Source organism: Dermacentor variabilis, chromosome 5 (genome assembly GCF_050947875.1).
Source record: "Dermacentor variabilis isolate Ectoservices chromosome 5, ASM5094787v1, whole genome shotgun sequence".
Taxonomy (NCBI): Eukaryota; Metazoa; Arthropoda; class Arachnida; order Ixodida; family Ixodidae; genus Dermacentor; species Dermacentor variabilis.
The window spans coordinates 71,528,583-71,556,191 of NC_134572.1; the positions used below are offsets into that span (position 1 = coordinate 71,528,583).

At 46.2% G+C, this 27,609-nt stretch overlaps 1 protein-coding gene across 1 annotated transcript in view; it reads left to right on the forward strand.

Annotated features, from left to right (window-relative positions):
• The window catches only part of XRCC1 (DNA repair protein XRCC1), a 100,611-nt gene that overhangs the window by 20,775 nt on the left and 52,227 nt on the right, over positions 1 to 27,609 (forward strand). The window contains exons 7-9 of the mRNA XM_075692823.1: positions 2,938 to 3,121; positions 8,652 to 8,817; positions 9,761 to 9,877. Of these exons, the coding sequence (XP_075548938.1) occupies positions 2,938 to 3,121; positions 8,652 to 8,817; positions 9,761 to 9,877 (467 nt within the window). The remainder of the gene's footprint in view (positions 1 to 2,937; positions 3,122 to 8,651; positions 8,818 to 9,760; positions 9,878 to 27,609) is intronic.

The window sequence follows — 27,609 nt, forward strand, 5'->3', positions numbered from 1 at the left end:
GTCCATTAGCTGACCAGTGGTATTTAGTATGGTAGGACTATCTAAAAACAGTTCAGGTTCTGTTGAAGCTGTGCTGTAAAATGGTAGGTTTGATCACAAGTTGTCATGTCTGATGTACTTAATATGCCCACGGGAGAGAGAGAGAGTTTGGCATCCTGTTTATGCATTTAATGTTTTTAACACAGAATGCCATGGCCTTCTCCTATTGGTTTACATTTCCCTTAAAGAATTTTGCAGGAACAGTATTCTGTGTCTCCCAGACCAAACTAGAAAGCATGTGAAGTGTTGCTCCAGTGAAACTTCGTCAACATGCACCCACTTATAACATCCTAAAGGTTAAATCATTTTGAAATATCCCCGAACCAGTTTCCATAGAGCCTAATGTATAGACCAGCTACTCAAGCTGGAGTGGCTCGTCATATTCCTATTGGTTAGTGCATACCTTGATCACTTTTTGTTGCATAGAAGCTAACTGTGTGGTTACAACTTGAGATGCCGTGCTGTGCCTCAAGAGTTCGTCTGCCTTTTTGGAAAGTGCGAAGACCAATCCACAAATGATTGCGGCTTTGATGTGGGCTCAATGATGTCTATATGGTGGATAAGAATAAGTAATCCATGGGAAGCGCATTGGGAACCTCAGGAAAGAAAATACCGACCGATGTCTGTGCGGCCTGTCGCCATCAACCTTGTCAGAACAAGCATCTTCACTTATGTGCTTAGCAGAGTGGATGGTGTAGTTAGTAGTGGCGTTGGAAGTGTACTGCATGTTTTTAATAATGCAAATGCGACACCGATCTATATTGCCCACAGGCTTGGCAAGCTACTTGCTGCAATCATGCGCAGTCAGGAGTGGCGCAGGTATGATTAGACAGATGTTCGTGTGCATGTGTACAGCAAGAGTCCTGTCAAAAGGACGGCATGTGCTTAGTAGGCCATGCATTCCACACAAATGAGAATCGATGATGCTTTAAAGAAGTGCCACCGGTTCTCACTCAGTAGATCATAGTACAAACATGCAAACATGCATTGGGGAAAGTTCGATGATTTCATACATCGTCCGCTCTGCTGCTGTGCTTCCCTACCAGAGTTTCAAAATGCTGTTTGGTATTGCCTGTCATCTATTGCACGGTCATGTGAAGGAGTCAGAATTGTTTGACTTTTTTCACCATTCTGGGAGAAAAAAGAAAGAAAAAAAGCCTCCCTCACTATGTATTTTAAGTAAGATTTACTGTGGTGTCATATTTCTTTTTTTGTTGGCAACAGCGTATGTACAAACACATAAGTTTGTAGTTCATTTTGTACTTAGCTATGCCAAGTTCTCACCAGGTAAGTATTAACAATGCTTCACTGCGTACAGTTGACTCTCGTTACAAGAGACCCTGATAATCCGATAAAAAATCGTCCGTTTTATCCGAAGTCCGTAATATCTGAGGTGCCTCATTTCCAAAACTTTCGTCGCATTGTCTAACAACTTTATTGCAAAGAGTGAGTGATGAACGTCTGAAGCAAAAAAACAAACGAAAAGGTCGCAGTTTCGCCCGAAAGCCAAAGCATCGATTGCGATAGCAAATTAAGATAAGCGCGGCAGCAGCAGCAAGCGAATTGACCTGCATGTTGTCTTTCGCTCCAACGTGAACTAAGTGTCGAAAGCACAGCACATACGAAGCTACCGACACTGGGCACACTTTGTCCACATTGCAGATCGCTTTGAAGATGAGGCCCACGCGGGCACGCACTTTGTCCACATCGCAGATCGCTTTCAAGATACTGTGCCCGCGTGGCCATGCCAATAACAGCAGTCACTCTTTCCCTCACCTCCCTCCCGTGCCTTGAGCGTGAAGGATGGTGTGCTTCCACCTCACTTTCCTCCCTCCCTCGTGAGCAACATATTGAGCTGCGATCGTCGGCTGACCCTCGCAGGCCAGTTGCCAGCCTGTATCGACACGGCAGAAGTCCGTTTTATATGCCTGATTTTGACAAAAATTGCCTATAATTTCGTCCGCTGTAGCCGATAGTCCGTTGTTGCGTGGTCCGTTAAAAGCGAACTTCATTGCATTAATAACATAAGCAGACCAAATAAGAGTTGAAGAATGGTCCGTTATATCCGAAAGTCTCTTGTACGTGGGCCCATTGTTACGAGCATAAACTATATGTATTTTGTTCTTGTGGCTTGAACCACTTATAACTTATGCGCTGAAAATTGGTTGTTGTTCTGCCTGAAAATGATAATACAACTTAACTTCACAACATTGTCTGAACCAATTGCTAAATATCTTGTTAACAGAAATCAAATGCTTACGTGGTTAATGCTAGGAAGCTAAAGAACCTGCAATGAGTGAGGGAACAAAAAGTGACATGTGTATCATTGTGGAAAAGACGGCGATGTGGATATGAAAGCATAAGGGGGTAGCATATACTCTAGTTGAGATTGAGAGGATGAAATGGGGGGTGAGGTTGGGCAGGGCATGTAATGACCACAGGCAGGTAGCCTGTGGTCTACCAGACAAAGTTAATGGGTGCCAAGGGGAGGGAAATGCATATGAGGAGAGCTGTGGATTAGGTGGTATGATGACCGAAAACTTGAAAACATAGGATGGAAAAGTTTGAGCGAAACTGGGCTAGTTGGTAGTCATCGCTTGTGTTGTGTGTGCCTCACTTCGTTTCTTGTGCTGTTTCCACAACAAGAAGACATAAGGTGGAGTCAGCTGACTCAAGAGAGGAGTAACCAGATATTGCTGGGAGTTGCATTCATCCTGCAGTGAACGTAGATGAAGGGGATGATGGTGGTTAATGCTGCTGCAATGTTGGAAACACATTATGTGACAAACTGTAGAGCTCAAAGGCAAAAGTAATATGACAACCTGCATTCTATTGGTTAATGTCTGATTGTAGAAAAGCTGTATTTTTTTCCCTCTCAAACCATATTGCTGACCTTAGTGGAAGGCGTCCTCAGAAGAACCCGAAGAAAGTTCTTCCTCATCGGCCCCACAAAAAACGCAGAAGGCCCACACCGTGCAAGCAGCGCCGAAGCCTGCAGCAATACCCGAGGCAAAGAAGAAGCCCACCACTGAAAAGACAAAGCCAAGAGAAATGCAAAAACTACAGACACCAAAAGCTCAGAGTAAGCTTGCATTTGCCACTTGGCATGTAGAAATATTCTAGGTGTGTATCCTGAAGCGATGATGCTACAGCCTTGTGGACTAGCAACACCCTTTTATTCTTGGACTTTACATGGGAAGTCGGGACACAGCTGCTTTGTTGGGACACAGACACACACAGTCAAGACACAAATTCTTTTTTCTCTTTTTGAAGAGTTAGCATGTCCTAGCAAAGTAAAACTGTATTGTATGTCCATGAAGTACAGTTTGAAGTGAATGACACTGGCAAATATCTGTTAAAAGGACCTACAACAATTTTGAACAAACATACTGAGTCCTTAGGGTAGATCCTCCTGATCATTAAGGGACACATTTAAGAATTCTGCGTAAAGCGTGTAATTTATAATAAGGTTTTAGAAATGTGCACTACTACTGATCACAGTGGCACCGCTCCCCTGAGTTTTCAGCCACCCCATCCCATTTGATGCGTTTGGCCCAACTGAGGTCAGTTGGGCGAGCTATCTTGTATCCTCAGTTTCAATTTCAAAGTGTTTGATCGCTAGTGCCACTCTGCCCTCAACGTTATATGACATTGCGGTCGTGCCTGTTGGCACAGTGTGCCGTGCCATGTTCCCCCTCCTCTCTTGTTGAATGAAGTCAGTCTTCGTTTAGTCCCCAAAGCAGGGAGCCGTCTCTGTTCTGTGGCGCTCCACACCCCAGCCATTAGGCTGAGCCCCGTAGGCTTCGTGTCCGGCTGCTCCATCGAGGCAACACCACACTATCCGACCGTCTACCCAGGTTGCATGATCAATAATTTTTTCAACTTTATGGTGAACAAATGTTGTTCATAGTAGTTGGAATGTTGGTTAATTTGTTTCTATAATATATAAGTAGCGGAAAGAGAATACATAATGACAATTTATCATTGCACTCAAGTACTTCCGGCATACTGCAAGTGTTGTCCGCTTGTGTTACAATGTTCTCCATGTTGACGCGAGCTGTGCAGTCAGTGTTGGTCTCAAGCTTTCCTTTCATGTGCACCATATATTGCACTTGTTGCGTTGTGGGCGGCAAATCTAACAATTGGCGCCATGTCAAGCTGCAGTATGTGTCCCTCTGCAAGGCAACATGTGAGCAGAGTGGCTGCAGTGCATTAACCTGTTGGTATCCAATCGGCACCAGCATCTACGCGTTTGCAGCTGTCACTTCACGCTGAAGGATCTACTACCACAGTAGAGTTAAGCGTGTCCCAGGTATTTGGGTAAACACAGGCACTAGGGGACTGGGCATTTTAGGGGCTGAGCGGAGGTGCAAACATGAATGGCTTGCACGGTGCAGCTGTCTGGTGGCATAGAGCTCAAGCAAACACAGAGCTAATATAGCAGTAACCAAATGTATCCTGCTTTCCTACTGGTGTAAATTTTTAACAGGAGTGTAATTGTGAACACATTGTCTTTTTAAATGTTTAAGATGTTTTACACTTGGTTACAGCAATATTAGGTCTGTGTTTACTGATTAAGCTCTGCACCACCAAGTGGATGGACTGTGCAGGCCGATTAGTCCACTCATGTATGTGTATGCTAAAGCTCCTTCATCACAGCAGTAGTAGTACGGAGGGCTTTAGTTTACGCCTCCGCCCATCCGTCAAAACACCCAGCTTGCCTGTTGTTACCGGAATACTGGTACGCTCGGCACTGCGACACAACGCTCGCAACACACGGTGCTTGGATAGCTCTCACTGGGGATGGACGGCCAGGTGGCTAGCGGTGAGGTTGGAGGGGCTTCACACGCTGGCTCCAAGACAACTGGAAGTATAGATGACACGACGTCACATCATGACGCAGAGCCAGTGAAGGCAGAGCTTAGCCCCGGTCACTCGGCAAACAAGTTGAGGAGAAAAAGTGAAGCTATGGAGGAGGGTAACTTCTAATCGTCTGTAGCTCTCTTAATATCAGACGCTTCACTTAAATTGTGGCACGAATGTTTTATTGTAGCTGTACCCTACACATATACAAAATTGATTCAAACCTTTTCAGGGACCCCTTAAAAGCCTCTTACAGCTTGATACAGCTACACTATGTTTATTGATTGCTTCAGAAGAAGATTGTGCCTTTGACCTCACAAAGTGAGGGCAGCATAGTTTGTACACGGGTAAAATCAGAATATGTTCCTTATGGATTCCAATGGGGCTACTGTTAGAGAATTATTGCTTCTTTTTGATGTCATTTTCATGGTGTACTGCTTGGCTGCACATGAATACGACAAAAGAAGTTATGGGCCATCGTAATCTTGCCAGCATTTTTGTGTTGCATGATCTTACAGTGTATTGACAGGAGCCAAGGAATAGAACTTTTGTATTAGGATATCTGCTTCTGTGTTCTTTCATGAACTATACGATGCTGCTGCTATATTTACTCGATGATAATTGTGCTTTGAGTTATAGTTAGGGCAATTTGACCTACTGAATTTTTTTGCAAGACCTTCTACCTGCATATATAACTGCACACAATTTGTAATATTCTGTCTTTTGCAGGTAACCATATAGTACAACAAGGTTCAAATATTTTTTAAAGCAACCCGAAAGAATTGTTAGCACCTAGAGGACCTAATACGAGTGTAGCTAACATTTATCTTTCTCATTCCTCCTTAACGTCTTCCATTCTGAATGAGCAAAACAGTGCTGGTTGCGAAGCCCAACTACGCTGTTAGGTAACCTGACTTCAGTGTATCTTCCAGTGTTTCTTCCATCAGCAGAAATTGACGGGTGCTGTTGGCAACACATAGTTCCTGTCACTGTTACTATACTAACGTCAATCATCCCTCTGCTATGCTGCAGTATACTAGATAGCTGCATGCATCTGTTTTTTTCTCATACTGTGTGGCAGGAGTAGCACCATTTCCTCTTGTACTCATCTCTTTAGCAATTACACAATTTCCAAGGCTTGAACAAAAGGTTGTGTTAGCTTGTGCGAGTACATTACCAGCGCTTACATTGGCTCAGTGATTGATGCCGCACGCCGGACTCACGTTGAAGGTACTTCTAATCTAACGAGCTTCAGCCATGAGGCGATGCACCTCGAAGATGTGCAACTCCAGAAGCAGATGACTTGTCTTAGTCAGATGTGGGTGCTCGGGCCAGCTCGTGTCATCATGCCCCGGAGCCATGTCACCCACAGAGACCAATCAGAGCATGCGGTACTCTCCATATCTCAACAGTGAGCGGGGTCATGGCAGTACCCCACGGTGGCCGCAGTATCTACGCTAGGCAGCAGGTGCAGCTATGCTCAGCTGTAGTGCTTTTGCTGTGTGCATGGCAGGGCTGAAGTGCACGCTTGCGCTTGTGTGCTCCTGCCTGGCTGTGCTACATGAAGCGGACTGGCTTTGTTCTGTAGGGATAGTAGAAAAACCCAAATAATGCATTTTGAAGCTTTGTTAATGGCTCAGTATCAAGCAGTCTCTGCCGAGGTGTGTGGCCGGGAGTGACCGGGAGCAACATTGGCTGCAAATGAGCGTGTACAGTGCACAGTGTGCATCCCTTGTAGATCCTAACCGCCATTGTCGTCTGGGCTTAAGTTTCGCTTGGTTCAGGGCAAGTTGATTGTTCAGAACTAATAGAAATCAGTGAGACCCGACCGCTGCGGCACTGATAGGCAGTGTGGCCAAAGTTTAATTCCTACGTGGGCGAGCGTGGTCAAGTGTGAACAGGGATAGTCAGCCTCTTCTGCAAGTGCATAGTTCTTATTGAAACTCGACACACAGATTTTCGCTTACTTCAGCCTGTTAGCTAACTGCATCAATTTATATACACAGTAACCGTAGGAAGGAGCACTCTGATCCAAGCAGCCTTCTTGATTAATGTCAGCTATCGACCAATAGCAGCCACCAATAGAAATCTGGTTTATGACATGTTTCGGTTGCCAGCAGCTTCAATATGGTTGAGAAGGCCTCTGTTTGAAAAGAGGGTGTTTGAAGTAAAGGTGACTTCGCGCTTCATTTTCAAGCTCCATGTGTTTGCAAAAATTGGCCGAGATGTTCACAGCAGTGTATGCTATCCGCAGGCTGTGTGTTTCCAACAAGCTTGAGCAGCGGTTCAGGACCCCTTTAACATCTACATTTTCTAGCTGGAGCAGTTGTAGAACTGCAATGTTGAGGCTAAGTTTGGAACTGTTTCTGTTCACTTTAGTGTACAATTTGCATTGGTTGTGTGATGGCGTGTGGTAGCAAAAGTGTGTTGATTGGATAACTTGCCCTTGCTGCAGTTGAGCATTACACTACAGGTTGCACAAACGCTTCGGCAAAAGTGGCCCTTGAAGAAGCTATTGTAATAAAGAGAACTGAAGTGCTTGATTTTTTGTTAGTTACATCACAACCACATCAAGCCAACAAACATTGAAGCTCAGGAAAGCATAGGAGAAATATAACCATTCTGTTAATTAAGGTGCAGGAATACTAATAAGGAAAAGAAAAAAAATGAGAATATATGAAAATGTATGAAAAGTCAACTTGTCGCTGGTGGGAGCCTAACTTAGTTCTTCCGCATTACGGGTGCGATGCTCTACCAGTTCAGCGCGGTGCAGGCTGTCACCTATGCCTTGTCTTGGGTATTTGTGCACATTTACTAGATCTAGCCCTGGGAGTGTTTACCAGTGCCACTCATAGCCATGACGGCTGGTGTGGAACATTCTTTCAATCACAGGCGGCACATCGTACATGAGCTAAAGAGCAGGCAACTGGCCAATAAACCCTTGTATGCTACCTCAAGGGATCAAGGCTGCCAGAGTTGAGACCCTCACTATGCAAATTCTTCAAAGCTCTGCTAGTTTTGAGGGGGCTAGGACCTCAGCTAGTACAAGAATGGGCGGCGGAGCTTACTGTGTGTACTGCTTGATATTTTGCTTTTACTGTGCAGTTTTGTAATGAAACATGCAATGCTTTCTAATTCTTGTGCTGTGTTTTACTGTAATGACACATAATAATGAAACTAAAGATTCAAGAGTGGGACATATTTGAGGGTTAAAATGTTGTGTGGCCCAAAGAAACAGCTCATAGATGACACAAGCATAAGAAAAGCTATAACTAATAGACTTGTGTAGGGGCCATACTTCTTCTTTATTTTTTTACATTTTGATGAGGCGTGGTTCTTACATGGGACTGAACCTTTTGGTCAAAATGGACTTAAGCACACTCCGGATCTCGCCATCCAGTAGCGGCATGCGGAAATATGCAGTGTGTGAAAATTCGCCAATGCGCTTGTGGCATTGGGGCACTGAAAACGATTGCTTCTCTGTTGGCAATTTATTTTCCAAATTTTGGGTTGCCAAGTTGGGGGTGCGGCAATAGCATGAGTCTATACAGTATGTGACATAGTTATTTGTATTATATACATGCTGAAATTAATTTTTGCACACTCATAATACTAAAGCCTGAGAAATCTACAGCTTGTTAAGCTAACATTTTGTGACCTTCTTCAAGCTGTCAGCTTTAGACACTTTCTTTCCCTACTTAAGACAACGAGGGTGAATCACTGTTTTCTATTTCTTTATTTTTCCTCAGAAAAGAAGAAAACTAAGCCCCCCCAGAAGTTTGAAGAGCTCATGAGGGGTGTTGTGTTTGTACTCAGTGGCTTCCAGAATCCACTTCGTTCTCAAATTCGAGACAGAGCACTAGAGATGGGGGCCAAGTACAAAGCAGACTGGGACCGCTCCTGCACTCACCTTGTGTAAGTTATTCAAAACAAAAAGAATGAATTAGAACCGAAATCTTTATGCAGATGGTCAGGCTCTGGAACATTACTTGAGTTTGCATATTTTGATTTACTGGCCTTTTTGTATGAGCTGCACAGATGCATACGGTGGTGCCATTGGTTACAATTATAATTAAAAAAAAGGTAAGAGAGAGAGAGAGAGAGAAAGAGAGAGAGAGAGAGCAACCGCTTTAGGTAGTATTGCAGCAAAAATTATGATGTATGTATATTGATTCAGATTTCTCAGCAGTAACCGCCATATTATTTCTTGATATGCCCATTTGTACATATATATATCTATATATATATGCTGTACCACTATATGCCAGAAAATGTAAAAAATTATGCCTAACTTCAAGCTATATGTAAGGTTACCATAGCAACAGTGTAATCATAATGACAAGCCATTGCTACAGGTTATAGCGACATGTTATTGCCGAAAGATAGTTGGGCTGCACATGTGTCATACTTGGCAATTATTACAGCTGATTGTTTGAAGCATAAGTACAAACACAAACAGAATGGATTGAGTTCACATGTAGTATGATAACTGCCATGCATAAAGTGGTCTTTTACTTGTCTGGGGAAAACCAGAAGGAAGAAGGCTTAGCCATGGGTGTTTCCAGTGGCGTCATGCTTTTTGGTTTTGGTTTCAATGTAATGACTATGTTATTTGGGGCCCACACCCAAATGTATAAGCTATGCTGAGCGGGCTGTGTAGCAACATATTTCATCATTTGCTGCCCGATGTATTTTGTTTACTTGTGCTAGAAACATTTTGCTTGGTTACACGTGGGAATTTGCAATTCTTACCTTGACTCAGCTAATCACGCACTACCCCTTACGAATGGAATGAGTGGTATGATTAGTTGTTGCATATGTGGGCAGTTAGCACCCTTCCATGTGAATTCTCATCCAGGTGTGCCTTTCTGAACACACCGAAGTACGGCCAAGTGAAAGCAGCCGGTGGCAAGATCGTCACCAAGGAGTGGGTGATTGACAGCTACAAGGAGAAGTGCCTCAAGCCTTGGCAGCAGTGAGTTCTTCAGTGAATGTTTCTTAAAATTTCATCTGGCACTGTGTATTTGATAGACCTTTACTTGCTTTTAGTAGCCTCTTCTTTTCTGTAGTCAGTGACAGTTAAAGAATGCAATGATAAAAAATTGTTAAATGCAATGTGTATACATTTGCGAGAAAATTACCTAATCTGGGCTAATTGGAAAAAGACTAACCCCTGTATCCTAGAACGTTCTACTCAGCACTCCACCTTGACTCAAGAAAGTAGATAGAAAAGCCACCCCTCCACAGAAGTGATCACTGCGCTTCGTGATCACCCATTGTAATTCTTGAGAAGTGTAGCATCTTCATCAGTCGAGGGGCACGACTGTGGTCAACTTCATTGAGCGGAGGAAGAGCTTTGAGTCGAGGGACTTTTGAGAATACGGGGTTAAGTGTTGGAAGGACTAACTGTGAAAGCTATGCATGTTGTTTTCTATCCTTGCACATTTCGTTGTTTAACATTACAGTGACAGCAGTTAAAGGCTCAAAACTGGGTTTACTGTGTCTATCCATACTTTGTTTTGGCATCGTCAAGTCATCCTTATCTTGTTGTCCTCAGGTCGCCTAGTCATCGTCAGCTTTACCCTTGCCATATGACAAAGAGAGAGAGAGAGAGAGAGAGAGAGAGAACTGTCCACCACTGGGAGTAAAGCATAGGTCAGCATACTCACTCAAGTACACTAACTTATACTGGCCCCCCGCTTATTTCACAGGGGCTAGACACGCTGTTAGTGAATCACGAAAGGTGCGAGTGGACTTGAGTACAGTGAGTTAGAATGGATGTGAGTGGAACAGAAGTGTGGTCTACTTAATGCATGTTTGAATGTAAGTCACAGATGGCGAGTTTCAGTGGACGTGAGTACGATTGTGACTGACTGTTGGCAAGTGTAAGAGGATGAGAGTATGTATGGCAGTGGGCACGAGTATGGGCCTGATTGAGTTCTGGTAAATGTGAATGGAAGCAACTGTGGAACCGAGTGTGTGTTGGTGAGTATGTGTGGACGCTAGTAGAAACGTGAGTGCGTAGCCTGCAAAAATATTTGTGAGTTAGTATTAACTTATTTTGCTATAGACTGGACTGGACTGGCCTTGTACTTGTAGGGTACACTGAAGATGGAAGTTATGCCCTGCAACAACGAGCAGTTGTTGAAAGTTGGAAGTTGGAAGTTGGACATACTTACTACGGCATGGAGAACATGATGAACAGTGCAGACGATGGGGGAGGTGAAATAGCCATAACAGATTTGTCTTGTCCTGTCCCGGGACTTGTCTCATCATCTGTGCTGTTGGCCATGCGGAATATAAACCAACTAGCCCAGCTTAGCACCTTCATGCTGCTTTGGAGCTTGGAAATTTGCGTGGTGTTTTGTGTGCAAGACTCTTGAGTGCTGTGGCATCTCTGCATGATCAACAGTAATCAAATAAGGGATGTATGGTACAAGGTAGACTTAAACTGATCAATGTCTCCAGAATAGTTCGAACACTGCTGACCACTTCAAGTCTGAATCTTCCCGTGGGCTTCAGTCTTGTTTGGGCATCTGTGCATGTTCATTGGAGGCCACAGCAGGCAATGCCTAAGTGAATGAAGATGACGGGGTGTCCTCTGTGAGAGCCTGCTGTTGTAGTAAATGAGTTCAGAGCTGGAGGAACCATTGAAGTCTGCTGTTTTTTTTATGTTTAGCTCTCTCACTAAAGTACAAGGCATGTGAATTTGGTGCTTTGTGCTTGCTATCATTCAGTATTTCGCTTCTTTTATTTTATTGGACAGTGCACAGAAAATTTCCAGGGGTATTTTGTGATGAAAATAAATGTATAAGGCAAATCGAGTGTAGCTGGCAGCCAGACTTTGATGTGGACCTCGTTGCATACTGAGTGCATCTTATTGTGACTGGTGGAACATATAGCTAAATTGCTTTTGCACCAATAAACCCGATTTAACTAACTGATTGCAACTGATTGCAGCCTGCTCACATTCACTTGTAGTCACGGGTGCTGAGAGCCCAGCAAATCTTGCCATGGCCAGTGCGCTGCGCTTATAGTGTTACTTCGGGTAACTTGTTAGGTAACTTAATTTGTTTCACTTATTGCAGTCTCTAAATTGTGTCCCCCACATTTGTGCTGAGGTTTCCGAGCTGCAGTATGGCTATGTAAGATGCACGTGCGTCTGCTGTGATGTTGTATGTATGCCTGAGAAATTAAGCATCAACAAGTTTTGTGACTGACCTAAGCGTACATGCATTTAGGATTTGGCCATTCCGACAAAGACAGAGCGGGCATCAAACAAGAGGCTTTAAAAGCTGCCAATACCATTTGTCACTCAGTGACCAATATGCAGTAGAACCAAAAGCAAATAAAGATAGTCTAAGCAGTTTGACACCATCACATACTTCCATCTTTACCTGTTACTGGCATAACTTGAAAGGTTTAACATTTTATCGCCACGCTCAATGTTTCTATATACAGTGGACTCCTTAAACGGAACCTCAAGGGCCAATGGAAATTGGTTCCATTTATCAGGAGTTCCATTTACTGGGAGGCAAAGCCGGATACAATTGCATGAATACAAAACCAAACAACCATGAAGATGGTGTTCCCTTTAAGAGGCAGTTCTGTTAAAGTGATTTCCATTTATCGAGATTCCACTGTATTTATGTCTCAGCAATGTGCCACAAGATTGTTTTCATATGAAGGCAGGCAGTGATGAATTGGCCCTATATCTCGCAGCACTGCATGTGAAGTTTAAAATGGAGTAAGCGAGGTTTCATGGGATGTCATGAATAATGCTGCCATGCTCTTAGTCAGTACTGCTGGAGAAAAACTGGAAATGGGCATATTGGATTAATGTGCCACTTTTCGCAGATTTAGTAGTACATCAGAATAATGACTGTGGCGACATCAATCCTGAAAATCTTGGTGTTGTGCACCAAGAGAGTACACCACAGGCAATCTGGGAGGTCAAGCACTCTTGCTTGCTACTGCCATCGATGAGTCGGAGAGGCAGACGCAGCAGGCACCACCATGCTCCTCCTACAGTAGTGGCAACAGAACGGCATGAACAGTCAGCATTGGTGAGATCCTGTGCCTGAAAATGGAATAAAAAATTGGCCAAGCTTAATTTATTAAGCATTAAAATGTGCAGGCGAAAGATTTTTATATAGGCGGTTGACTATAGCTTACCAATTACAGGAAACTGGTTGCATATCTTTGCAGTGACCACGATTGTCCTGTCCTACATTTCTACCATTTTGTTTTCATGTACGACAGCTGCATTTGCAGTAAAAGTGGCACTTTAGATATGTTGGGCACTAATAAACCTATAGATTCACATAATGAATGCCTTTAGTGTTGCTTTATGATACTGCAGTGTAAAGACTACAGGCTAGAAAGCACACTTTTCGTTACAATCTCTGTCAGCAGGCTTACATTCTAAGTGACTGACCACCTAATGTGGGTATTTGGAGTATCTTTGAATAGATTTCGAAATATTCAAGGGTAGTGATATTTTCACAGTAATACACATTCAATATGATAAGAAGAATGGCTTTTAACTAAACCCAGCAGTTTGTATAATAGGACCATTAAATGTATGTACAGAAATGATTCCAGAGCCCCTACTATGGACGCTTTACGTAGACAATATATTTGATATCCCTAACTCACCAAAGTTAGCAATGTATATGCAGATGATATCATTCTAGCACCCTTCCTAGAATGTGCCGTCCTACGTATGTTTTATTATTATAACGTATTTATGCTCTTATTTTAATCATGTATGCACCAATTTCCCATTTGCTATAGTATCATATCTTATTTTCCTGTTGTAAGTATTAACAGGAGGTCTCGCCCTTACAGTCTTTGACTATGACACCTCCTTTTGTATGTATTTCATGCCTAAATGTACTTATATATGCAATGAATTTCAAAAAAATTCAAATGTCGGAGGCTTGTGTGGATGCGAAGACATTAGTAAGCCTTGCACAGTTTGAGTTTGTGTTATTCACTTTGTCAGTCATTATTGTTGCATATATGTCACACGGAGCCTAGGCTGGTGTTATTGCCTGAGTGTGTTGATATAAAACTTGGAATATTGCTTTGTGTACGTCTTCTGGAGAAGATCATGACTAGACAGCCAGCACTGCTATGAACTTAGCTGGCACTTACTGCTATAGAACACGGTTGACGTAAAACACTGAAGCTTCAACATGAGCCCTATGGCTAGGCAAGATTGGTGTTGTCCTTAAAGAGTGCAAGTACATCTGCATCCTCCACTGCCGCTACGACACACTGTAATTTCTATCGAACATGAAACACAGCATCCAGGAATGAAACCATTAGTCACTGGCAGGCCAGCCAGATGCCTTGCCAGAGGCCTGAATCCAAAGCCCTAGATAACTGTTTTCAATCAATCAGTTAATCAATCGAGTGATCAGTAAATCAATCAATCAATCAATCAATCAATCAATCAATCAATCAATCAATCAATCAATCAATCAATCAATCAATCAATCAATCAATGTGCAATAATGTGCAAGGAATGAGCTACAATGTTTAGTTGTGAATTGTGCCAGACTGTGCCTAGATTACTGGGGTAATTTCCTCCAAGTCTTTCGTGCAGTGGTGGGAATAAGCATGTCTGAGTTGAGAACAGTTTTGTGAAGCACAAAGATATGTTAAGAAGCAGAGTTTTAAAGAAAAATGTGTGGGCACTTTGCATCGCTAAACTGCGGTAGGCGAAAGCCTTTCTATGACTGCCTCTGTTGGTGTTGTCTGAACTGCTCTGTTTGATTGGAATGCATTGTGATGGTGATTAAATCGTTTATTGGCGGATTTGACTGGTACTTGTCCTACTTTGAATCCCGTCTCTACTTCAAAGTTGTTGCTTTAGTGCGCCTACAGCCCTCATTCCGAACTCGTTCTGGGAGACATATTGAGTCGCTTTACACGCTTTCTCTTGTTGATCTTCAATCTTCTGGTGTTGGGGGAATCTGGAAGCTGGCATTTCCCACTTGAAGTGCCTTGTTATTGCTGCTGTTGCTGGAGCTTGTTCCGAAGGCGTTGTTGTTGCTTGCGTTCTGCCTCTTTAGCCTTTGTCCCAGGAGACCGGTTGAGTAGCTTCAGTCACATCCGTTCATTGGCTTTCAACCTTCTTGTGTTGGGAGACTCTGGAAGACGCTGTTCCTTTCCTCTCAAATGCTGTTGCTGAGCCTGCCGTGACTTGCGCTTTCGTTCGGCAGCGCGAGTGCGCTTGGCTGCTGGAGAAATGGGAGCGCGCTTCGGAGACCTCCGACTGACTCGGCTAGCGAGGAGCGCCTGCCGACGCCGTTTTGGAGCGCGAGGGTGGCACCATCTACTGGGCACATGCGCAGTACGCGTGCCACTCCGATGATGTCACGAGCGCCCCCTAGTGGAGTGTACATGTTCTGCAAACGGACGCCGCCGTGGCCGTAAGCATGAGCCATTAGAGACTTTCACCTTAAAAGGTGGAGAAGATGACCTGAGATACCGATTTAGCCTTTCTGTGGCATGCAGAAGAAAGGGAAACGGGGGAAGCCGATGACGTCGGAAACGTGTGCATGTGCTTTTCAGCGCACACATGCTACCTCACTCTCTAGACTCCCACTGGTACTCAAAAGAGATCTAAAAACGCTGCTGGTACTTGACTACCTGTGCTACCAAGGGCTTCGAGGTCCAGACTCTTTCATCCATCCTGTGTTGGTGATATAAGAACATTTGAGTGATAACAATATACCGATGGAGCCATAACTCGATGCTGGGATGTGCTCATTTTACAGGGCTCAGAATGGGGCTGAAGGTGCATAGGGACATTGCAGCAGAGGACAGATGATAATTTCAGGTTGGGACTCAGACTTGCCGATGGCTTTCAGCCGTGAGCTCGCCGTGAGCTAGAGAATAATGCCATATGAGCCATGGCTAAAAATGTGTGACATTGAACGCCACTGCAGAGATTGATGTATCTATCAGCTCACATGGCTTTATTCGGTGCAGTGTACCTGTATAAAGTGTCTTCCTTTGCTTGCCGGCAAATACAATTTTAACTAAAGTCGAGAAACAAAGGCAGCAGTCTTCAGTGATTCCTTCTGCACTGACCTCATTTACTGCGACAGCACTAAATTAGTTATGATGATGATGATGAATCGTGACTAACCCTTTTGTAGCGGGTGGGCTGCTTTAAAGTGCTCAGACTGGAGAAAATAATATATACATGGTGATAAGAAAGGGGAAGAAAGGGAAAAAAGTAAAGGGACAGGGGGAGAGGGCTGACTCCAGCTCTATTGTACACACAGCTCGACCTGGTGCACAGATATTGATGATGAGACATTGCATTTCATCTGTTCCCCTCAGAATTGGTCACTCTGTATTGTTGCCAAGTCGTATGCCACCACTGTGCCAATCTGTCCTTTGTTACACCACCACACCTCATTCCCGCACTCCATTCTCGCTCTCGAATCCCAGTGCCAGCGGAAGTGTGGTGCCCTCTGTTTTCCGTAGGCACAAATCAGCACACCGGAGGACTAGGTGTTCCAGGCTTTCCTCCTCCAGGCCACATGTCCGACATATGGAGTCAACGGGCGGGTCTAAGTGGCGCAGTCACAAGCGTGCGCCGTGCTCCTGCTCGTGCCTCAAAGAAGAGGACACTGCCACCACTGTTATTGCACAGTTCCTCCATTTTAATGTTGGTCTTGTGGGTACTGTTCATTTACAAGGTAGATTTCGCCATCATTGTGTTCTGCCACCTCATGGTCTCCTCTTCAGGCACCTGTGACTTTAAGGCCGCTGTCCACATGGACTTCCTGTCCACGCATACTGGTTTCGCAAAAAAATCCATATTTTCAGCGCAGTAATCGAACCTGCTTGCATAACACGTGGGAGTGACATCTTGAGGAGACGCAGAAAGTGAAGCACCTGCTGCTGCACAGTAGAAACGGCGCCCTGGTGGGTGTCTCACAAGATTAGCGTGATAAGGAACGGCGCTAGCACCACCACTGGCGTTACAAACGTCGCTTCTTGATGGCGCACAAACTGAAACCTAAGTGAAACTGAAACTTGAAACACTCAGTGTTTTAAGCTTGAACTGTGCTGTGTGTTTGGGTCAGACTGCTGTGTGACCCGTGACTAGGGTCATGACTTTGCGGGAACGTGAGCGCTAGCATTCCAGCATGGCTGTTGTGGGATATCCACCAAAGGAGGTTATATGCATATATAAAAAATAATTTTCTAAGTGGCAGCTCAAGTAGCTTCTTACCAGCAGAGGTTAAGCCATCGTTTGTCAATCATTCACCTCTGAAGGAAAGCCACGAAAGCCGAAGTCAGCTCACAGCTTAAGTGTTTTTACTCTGTTAGTGAAAATGAAAGGCTCATTGGAACATAATAGCTCATCGTTTCTGGCTAAAGTATATTAACTTTGGCAGATCACCGATATCATAGTCTCCCATATGATCTGACAGGACATTCAGAGTTCATCCTAAAATCAGTGACACGAATATACATGTTTAGAAAAACATGCATGCGGAAAATTTAATCATAACAAACTTGTTTTAAGTGCAAAGAAAGCACTTCCTGGTACTCTGCTATAAGCTAATGTTTATGCGTGCCCACCATATGATGGAGGGGGTCTGTCTCCACTTACGAAAAATCATATGTACTCCAGGAAAGTATTTAAATGCGTAAGCATTTCATTGCTTACCCAACGAGAGGAGCCGTCCGTCCGTCCCGGAATACGATCGCTTTCAACATAGCGCCCGCAGCAGCGAGCGCATTCACCTTCGTGCGGCTTCTGGCTTAAGCGGCGAGAACACAGCGCTCACGAAGCTATCAGCACTCGCCGCACTCTGCCCACATCGCTTTCAAGATAGGGGCCCGCGCGTCTCTCTTCAATGCGAACAAAGCGGCGAGAACACAGCGCGTGCAGCTATCAGCAGTCGGCACTCATTGCCCCCATCGCAGATCGCTTTCAACATACGGCCCGCGCGGCCTTGCCATACGCCGCCGCCGCCGCCGCCAGAGTACGATTGATCACAGTTATTGATGGTTCGACGCGGATGGATAAGGCGCTAAAGAGCGATAACGGCTTATAATGATCGGAACGTCTTCGGCGAACCTGGTGCCGCCACCTGCTGTACTTTGCTTACTTTGCTTGCTTGCTTGCGTACTTTGCAGTACTTTGTGCTCAGGGCATTGGCAAGTACCCATGGCAGACGCCGATCCGCCGGAGACAGCCTTTGTCACACCCGACGGCTTATACGAATTTAATGTAATACCAGCAGTGCGCCAGTACCTTTCGAGCGCATGATGGACACAGTTCTACGCGGCTTGAAGTGGCCCACGTGCTTGTGCGATCTTGACGACGTTGTCGTTTTCGCTCCTGAATTTGCCACGCACCTTCAACGGCTCCGGCGCATTTTGACTTGTTCAACAAACACTGGCCTACAACTAAACCTGAAGAAGTGTCGATTCGCAGCACGGCAGCTGACAATTCTAGGTTACGTCGTATCCAAGGATGGAATACTTCCAGATCCAGCCAAACTTTGGGCCGTCGCCGGGTTCCGTCTAAGAATTGCGCGGTTTCATAGGTCTTTGCTCTTACTTCAGACCCTTTATTCGCAATTTCAACGCCATAATATTGCCCCTGACGAAGCTACTTAAAGCAACGGACCCCTAACTTCGTGGTCGTCTGAGTGCGACGAGGCCTTCACAAAGCTCCGTCGTTTGCCAACGTCTCCGCCAATTTTGCGCTATTACGGCCCGACAGCCCCTACCGAGGTGCACACAGACGCCAGCGGTGTTGGCCTCAGCACTGTGCTTGCCCAGCGGAAACAAGAGTTTTCTGAGTATGTCGTGGCTTATGCAAGTCTTCCACTTACGAAAGCTGAGACCAATTACACTGCGACAGAAAAAAGAATGCCTGGCCATCATCTGGTATCTTACAAAGTTCAGGCATTATTTGTATGACCGTCAATTTGACGTAGTCACGGACCACCATGTTCACTGTCGTCCTCGAAAGATCCCTCGGGCCGCCTTGCCCGATGGACACTTCGCCTGCAGGACTACGATGTCCGCGTGCTGTACCGCAGCGGACGCCAGCATTCTGACGCCGACGCCCTCTTGCGCTCTCCCTTACCTGACGACAACGCCTACTGCTCACTATCCCAGTTACGGTTTCTTCGTTCGACCTCACCACCATGGCTTCTGAGCTGCGCAATGACCATTTGATTGCCTCCCTTATAGACTTGATTTCTGGTTCATCAGCACAGCCAAACACTCACACGTTGCGTCGTGAAGGTCACCATTTCGCCATTCGCGACAATCTGCTTCATCGACGCAACTATAACCCCGACGGGCGCCAGTGGTTGTTAGTAGTACCTCGCAGTCTGCGTCCCGCGACATGCGCAACTTTCCACGCCGATCCACAGTGTGCACACTCCGTAGTTTTCAAAACGTACCAGCGCCTTCTACAGCGGTACTACTGGCGAGGGACGTACAGCTACGTTCAGAAATTCGTTCGCTCATGCCCCGATTGTGAGCCCCTGAAATCTTCACCCTGCCTCTCGCCTGTCATTTTGCAACCTTTACCTTCCCCTATCCGGCCGCATGGGCGCGTCGGCATCGATTTGTATGGGCCCTTTCCCCCTGATGTCGGCTGGAAACCGCTGGGCTATTGTGGCAGTCGACCACCTCACGCGATACGTCGAAACTGCCTCCCTCCCGGCAGCTACAGCGCGCGATCTTGTCTCCTTTCTGCTTTGTCGATTCATCCTATGACTATAGGCATCCTACACCTAACTTAATGCATGTGAAAGTGGGGTATAGACTCATGTTATATATATCTCTTTCACTCCCCATTCCCCTCCCCACGTGTAGGGCAGCAAACTGGACTCAGTCTGGTTAACCTCCCTGCCTTTCCTTCTTCCCCCCCCCTCTCTCTCTATCTCTCTCATTCTACGTCATGGGCCACCTCAGGAACTGCTCAGTGATCGCGGATGTGTGTTTCTGTCCGAAGTAGTTGAAGCCATTCTTAAAGAGTGCCACGTTGTTCAGTTGTTCATCGTGCAACTACGGCGTACCATCGTTACGCCGTAGTTGCCTTATGGAACGCTTCAACCCTACGCTCGGCGACATACTTGCTATGTAGGTCACCTCCGACCACGCGCATTGGGCGTCATTCTGCCCTTCGTGACATACGCGTACAACACCGCTATTCAGAGCACCACCGGCTTTTCACCCTTTTTCTTACTCTACGATCGGCACCTGTCGCACACCATCGACACCATTCTACCATACTGGTCGGATACATCTGAACGTGCGCCCCTTTCTGCCACGGCAAGATATGCTGAAGAGTACTGCGATCTCGCTCGGGTCTTTACCTCAATTGACCTAGAGCACCGGAAGAGCACTCGCGCTGACACCACTTCTGCGCCCAGCTTCCTTGCTGGAGCGCCTGTGTGACTCGGTTCCTTCAGCTGCACCTGGTCTCTCTTCAGAACTACTACCCAAGCATGAAAAGCCCTACCGTGTCGTCGAACGCGCATCCACCATAAGCTACGTGATCGAACCCGTTGAACCGTCTTCGAAGATGCGCCATCGTGGATGAGACATTGTCAACGTAGAGCGCCTCAAGCCGTACTATGATCCACTCATAGTGAGGAGCTGTTAGGTCGCCGGACAGCTCCCTTTTCGTTCCCGGGGGTAATTGTAGCGAAGAAGAGGGACGCTATAGTGCGCCATCCTCTCCAACGCTTTTGCTCGGGGAACGTCGCTCGTGCTGGGAGTCCGCGCCCTGCTCTAGTTGTCGGTCCCAAACGCCGGTGACTAATAGACGCCTCTTCAATATATATAATTAAGAAAAAGACTATGCTTGTGTTCCAGTTACTCATAAGTGGTTTGTATCACTGGTGCGGTGTACGCTATGCAACTGCATACGATGCTATATGTCAGTATGTACAGTACTATCTATTAAAGGGAGCACCTAACCAGTAATAAAGCCAGCATAAGTAGAACAATTGTTCGGATTTATTGAAAGAAGCGGCTGATGTAATCAGGTGCTCGTACACTTATACATAAAAATGAGTCCATAGGCATTTATGTCTCATTTCGGCGATTATCGATGGTGGCACACTAACCGCTTGTTCCAGTAAAAGTGGACCATACTGTACAATGGTACACAGCTCTGTAAGGCGCTATGAAAGTATATACATATATAAAACTCTATGAGTTCACTGTCATATGCAAATAACGCCTCGCAGCGTCACGATGCGAGGTGTTGAAGAGATCGAGCAACACGAGCGAAATCAGGGCGCGGCTGACGCCCCCTCAATACAACGATGCGAAACCGCCACATGTAGCTCTATAGCGGTCAAGAATTACACGGCTACTAGGTGCATATTGGCCAATCTCTGAGTCTGCGCGGTACCAAGAGGACTCGCGGCGAGTTTCGTTGCTTAATAGCAGCACTTTAAAACATTGCTATATGGGGCAGACATACGGGGCAGAAACTTGGAAGAACAGGTTAAGGACCGCGCAAAGAGTGGTGGAACGAAGAATGCTAGGCATAACGTTAAAACACAGAAAGAGAGCGGTGTGGATCAGAGAGCAAACGGGTATAGCCTATATTCTAATTGACATTAAGAGCTGGGCAGGTCGTGCAATGCGTAGGTTAGGTAACCGGTGGGCTATTAGGGTTATAGAATGGGCGCCATGAGAAGGGAAGCACATTTGAGGACGGCAGAAGACTAGGCGATGAAATTAGGATATCTGCGGGCGCTAGTTGGAATCAGTTGGCGCAGGACAGGGCTAATTGGAAATCGCAGGGAGAGGCCTTTGTCCTGCAGTGGACGTAAAATAGACTTATGATGATGATAGTAATGCATCAAACTAACGTGGTGGTCGCCCGGGCAAGGCAGGCGCCTTGCCCGGGCGATAAGAGCGATCGTGAACTCTTGGATCTTGCGGGGAACTGGCGTCAACTTCTGTGGATCCTTGGTAGTCGAGGAGAAGAAGCCGAGCTCGTGCAGAGTGTGGCGGCCCGCCTTCGTGGTCGTGAGTCGGGTGACCTGCGTTCGCTTCTGAGCCTCGGCGATCTCTTCTAGTGTGTTCTGCACGCCGAGCTCGAGGAGTTTCTGTGTGGTAGTGGCGATCGCAAGGCCGAGGGCCCGTTTCAATGCCCGTCGAATGAGGACGTTGAGTTTATTGCACTCAGCTCGTAGCGAATTGTGCATGGCAGCGACGCAAGTGAAGTGGCAGAGAACAAACGCATGTACGAGATGCAGCAGATTGTCTTCTTTGAGGCCGTGGTGACAAATAGCCACTCTGCGTACCAGTCGTGTGGCGTTTTCCGTCTTGGTCGTAGGCTTCTGCACCGTTTCGGTGTTTGTTCCGTGGAACTCGATGATCATGCCCAGGACCCTGTTGATGCAGAAGATGGGCAGTATTGCGGCCTTTAATCGATTGTAGCACGAGAGTTTCGCTTCGCATAGATTCCAAGATGTGCGTTGGATCTGCGTGAGTTCACGGTGCCGTTGTATATAAACTGTATTGTGACGCTTTGGAATACGTTTGGACTTTTCACAATTTCATTTCGTGTGTATTTGCTTAAAACGACTTTTTTTTTTTAATTTCCGCGGTGTAGTCCTAGAGTAAGTGCATTGCTGGTGCATGGGTCAATCACGGAGACAGCGCAATTCGTGTAATGTAAACTCGCACTGCGATCCTCCCATTGCTGTTGTATATATTGGCGGAGTGCGCATATTCGCGTAGCCATCTATATGCGGAATAAGTGCTAACTGGTACGCAGTGCGAGAAAGGGACACCCACGTAATGCCATATACCGTATAGCCAGATATGTGTCAGTCCTGCTGACAGATACACCGCGTTGCGCTGTCCACCGCACGGAATGGCCGAACTTTCCACCATAGCTGTCTCTGAGACGACCGCCTCGGTTGGTGACGTCTGCGCGTGGGGAGCAGTCTTCGTGTCAGCGCAAGCTGTTTCTCGAGGACGTGTCGCCGCGACGGTTCGTGCACTGCTGTATGGCTCGCCGCTTGCCTCGCGGGTGTCGTTCTCCCGAGATGGCGACGCGCGCAATTACCGGATCGTTTTGCGTGGTCGTTCTGCCACGCAGATCTGTCGCGTGCGTGCGTACGTGTCTGCGCGCTCACTCTTCCACGGGATGCTTCGTTTCCCGTACGACGTGCGGATGGCTTGCTGTCAAGGCATGGAGAAAGAAAAAAAAGCGAAATGATTCGTGCGTGCTCAGATGTATCTGCCCCAGTCATTAGGCGATTGTTATACGAACCTTGGTGTATATATGTGTTTTTAGGGACGTCGCTCTTGCTTAATTCGCCTCCTTTTCCCTCCTCCTCCTTCGTTCCCGCTTCCTCGCTCGTGTGCGCTCGTCGCGATTTAGCTTTCTGTCGTCTCAGAAACGTCGCTATTTTTCGTAGATGGCTAACGCACGAGCAGCCTCCGTTTTGTCTTGTGTGTTATTTTAAAGCCAAATTTTCTTTGCCTATACCCTCCCGTGTTCGGTGTAGCTGCTGTTGGCTGCTGTCAGTTTATGCTGCTGGGATACACACGCACGCACGCACGCATGCACGAAGGTGCTCTCTTGCACGATTGGTCGGTACCAGAGATAGTGCAAACCGGTACCGGATATAGTGCAAACTGAGGCTGTCATCCCCTACATACAGGGTTTCTCCCATAGATTAAAGAAGATTGCTGGAAGGAGTGGCATCAACGTTATGTTTTCGGCGCCTAATAAATTTGTCAGCCTGTGTAGAAACACAAGGCCAGAAAGAATCGCACGTACCGAATGCGAAAAGGAACATAAAAACAAATGGATTGATTGCATCGTGGGTGTGATATACCGCATTCCTCTCGAGTGTGGACGATCCTACATTGGTCAAACAGGCAGATGCGTAAAATGACAGACTACAAGAACACAATAACAAAGTAAACAACTTGGCCGGTGACTGCTTTCTTGCCATCCATTGCCAGAGATGCAAATGCAAACCTAGATTTAAAGAAACAGTCATCATGAGTAGAAGCATGAGATGACGCGCTTGATAATAGAAACTAAACAGATATCAACATTCGGCGACTCATGCGTCAGTAAACCTTCCATTTCATTATCCTCAAGAGAGCTCAAGTATCTTTGTTCGCGCTGAACGTGTACATGTGTGTGAATATGCGAGTCAAAAAACTACTTACGTGTGGTTCCCAGTTTATTTTTTTGTTCATTTTTTTCTGAAATTTTGCACGTGCTGTAGGACGTTTCGAGGGTGTATATATAGCGACGAGAACGGGAAATGAATCTGTTGTTGAAAGTTAGCGCTGTGTGTGTCAAATGTGCCTTCTGTTGTCCTTGTTCAGCTTGCGCTATACAACAAAATAAGATGAGGTTGTCCGCGGCGGCAGGTGGTGAGTATGTAAGCGCGGACGTGAGCTCTAAAACAAACACGTACGTCGTTTCCGTCATGCTTCATCGTCATTCCGTCGTTGTCATTCTGTCGTTTCATAGCTTTCATTTCGGTGTTTATTCGTTGTACTGCCGTCGTCACCGTTCCGCCGTCTTCACTATTTCGTCGTCACTGCGTTGTCATTTCATTGCCATCAAGCCGTCGTCATGCTATTGTTATCGTGCAGACGTCGTCATACCGTTATCATTACGCTGTCGTCGTCATTCCGTCGTTATCATGCCATCGCCGTCATTGCGTCATACAGTCGTCTTCATGCATTCCTAGTCATACCGTCATTGCCATGCCGTCGTACGTGTTCGTTCCATCGTCGTCATTCCGTCCTTCGTCGTCGTGCCGTCGTCTTTTCACCGTACGTCGTCATATCGTCGTCCACTTTCCTTCGTCGTCATTCGCGGTATCCACAAGTTCCGGCGACATAAGTTTATGTCCAGCGAGGCGTTTTCCGGTGAAAATGTGCCCCACTTTGGTCGTGTGCTCTATACTTGCAAGTGGTCGCTAAGCAAGAGCAGCGTTCTTCGAAAACACCAATGAAAGCCTCGCTTAAATTTTTTTTGCGCAGTGCGTGGTATCCGCATGTATTTCTCACATTTCGTAACCAGGAAAAAAAAAAAGAAAATCGCAGTTCCGCCCGAAAAGCGAAGCACCAATTGCGATAACAAATTAGTAGCCGTACGAAGTAAGGATAGCAGTTTTATCGGCCGTATAAATTGTAAACATTCGCTTGCTAACTGAATTAACAGTGATTACCAAGTTAACAAGTTGTACCCCTAGCTCCCACGCTTTGAACATAACACCTATTTATGCCCGTACTAACACATTCAAGTACATTTTCTTTCCACGTGCAATAGAGCTTTGGGATTCTCTACCCGGTAACATTCGTTCACTATCACTAAGATATTTTATAGCTACCATTGGTAGGCACTTCGCTAACATGTAAAGTACTTCTTTTTTATCATTCATATTTTTGTGTATATCTGTGTTTTTTAAATCTGTTATGTATAGTAATGTATAAAGTTCCCACTCCTGCTATAGCCCTATATTGGCCTGCGGTATATGTAAATAAATAAATAAATAAATAAATAAATAATAGAATGTGTAAGCGTGACTTAACGAGGATGTGGAAAGAAACACACGCACAGAGACAGCGCTGTCCTTGTGTGTCTGCTTCTTTCTAGGTCCTTGCTTAGTCGCGCTTACACATTCTATCATGGATTCAACCCAACTAGCCCGTAAACGTGTTTTAACTAAATTAACCAGTACGGTGTCACGCGCGCACAGGTAAACGAACACATCTCTATCAGTGAGCGCGGAAACTCGCTGTCAAAAGTGTGGAGTGAGGAATCGCGAATTGACCTTCGTGCATCTCTCGCTTCAACGCGAACGAAACGTCGAAACCATAGCGCATACGAAGCTACCGACACTACGCGCACTCTGCAAACATCGCAGATCGCATTGAAGATGAGGCCCGCGCGGGCGCGCACTTTGGCCACGTCGCAGATCGCTTTCAACACACGAGCGCCGGCAACGCGTCCCTACGGCTTCCGCCAAAGGCGTCTACTACGGCGTCCGCGATTCCCTTGGCCAACGCTGTAGTAGACGCCGCCGTTGTCTCCACGGAGTGGCGGGCGAGGAGGACATCGAGTAGTAGTAGTGGTTCCCTAGCAGCCGCCAGAGAAGAACGCGCCTCCTCCCTCGCCTGACGCCCCTGCCTCGCGCGCCACAGGATATGGCACGCATCTGGGCGGCGTACCTCGCTCGCGCACGCGAGATTGAACCGCGTTCGCCGGCTCACCCTCACAGGCCTTCACTCATGCGGAACCTCACGGCGACGGCGACGGCAGAAATGCGCCTAAAGTGTCCATATAATTGCTATCGCAAAAAAAATATATCGCCCTCCCGTAATCGAGAGTAGACGTAAGCATGAAATGGCTACGGGCAAAGCAGGTTGGTTGAAGGTGAAACTATCCACAATCTTAAAATGGATGTAGTGGATGTTCGCAACGGCACATCCCACCACATCACACCGCAACACGCCATACTGTGCATTGATGGGCGCAATGGTTTCCTGTCATAGACAGAACCCCATTACAAGTATCGTATCGGTCAGACGGCGATTCGCGGCGCGTCGGACGCTGCCGGCGCGCCGGACCCGCTACGGTACTCGCGGACCGCTGGCGTTGAATAGAGCGCTGAGCGCCAAAAGATGACATGCAAGTGTATAGTGCCCTGTATCTGCTTTTGGGACGTCGCCTATTGGAACTGGCAAATAAAGTTTCATCGTACTAAAACTTAGTCTGAGCGATAAGGTGAACAAACATTAGGAGGAACTCGAAAGCAGTATGTTTCGTAACTTGTTTGAGAAGTCACTAGCGTATGTAATGCGGTCTTGACTGGTTGCCCAGATGATCTCGTTTTGTTCTCGCAACTTGCCCACATGTTCTCGCTTAAGTGGCCGCGGTTAACGGCTCTGGCTCTTGGTTCAAGGTTACTTGAATGTTGCCAACAGCGTGAGCTAAAACATTTTATGTTTAAAAAGAAAATAAAATCGTAGTGATGACTGACTTGTGCAGGGATTGGAACGCTTGCATGTGTGAGTGGTCCCAACACTGCGTCGGCTGTTGCACTCCGCAGCAGGGCGCATGCCTGCAGGACATCGTGTACTGTTTCCATCCTCTTATCATCAAGCTCCTGTGAATAAGAGAAAGTGAACTGTATCGACTGGGGGAGTGAAGTATTGCGAAGAGGAAGTGCGCGAATTTCGCGACGGCGTCTCTTGCCTTTTTATTTAGTACCGCGCCTTCCTACAGATGGTGCGGGAGAGCTCTGCTAATGCGAGGCATGTGACGTACGAAGGCCATGAACTTCGATATACGTAGGTACGTCGGTGTAGCAGCTGTTGAAAAAAAACATTATTAACTCATGCATTGATCAGTAGGAATTGGTTGACTTCGTGTTAAAATTCAACTAAATTCAAATTTTTTCCCGATTTCTCAATGTGCCTTCGAAACAAGCGTTCTTGCTTGCTTTCGTGCATGAGACGCAACCAGTGGAGCGTTGCCAAATTATGGGCACTTAAGAATGTTGGTCGCTTCTGAAAGTTTCTCATCACGTCAGTTCATGGCTGCCCGTGTGCACCTTCGTGTCAAAGGATTCCCAGCATGTGTTGCAGCAATGACCTCATGGCTTCGTAATTAAGACGGTTTTACTTAAAGACAGC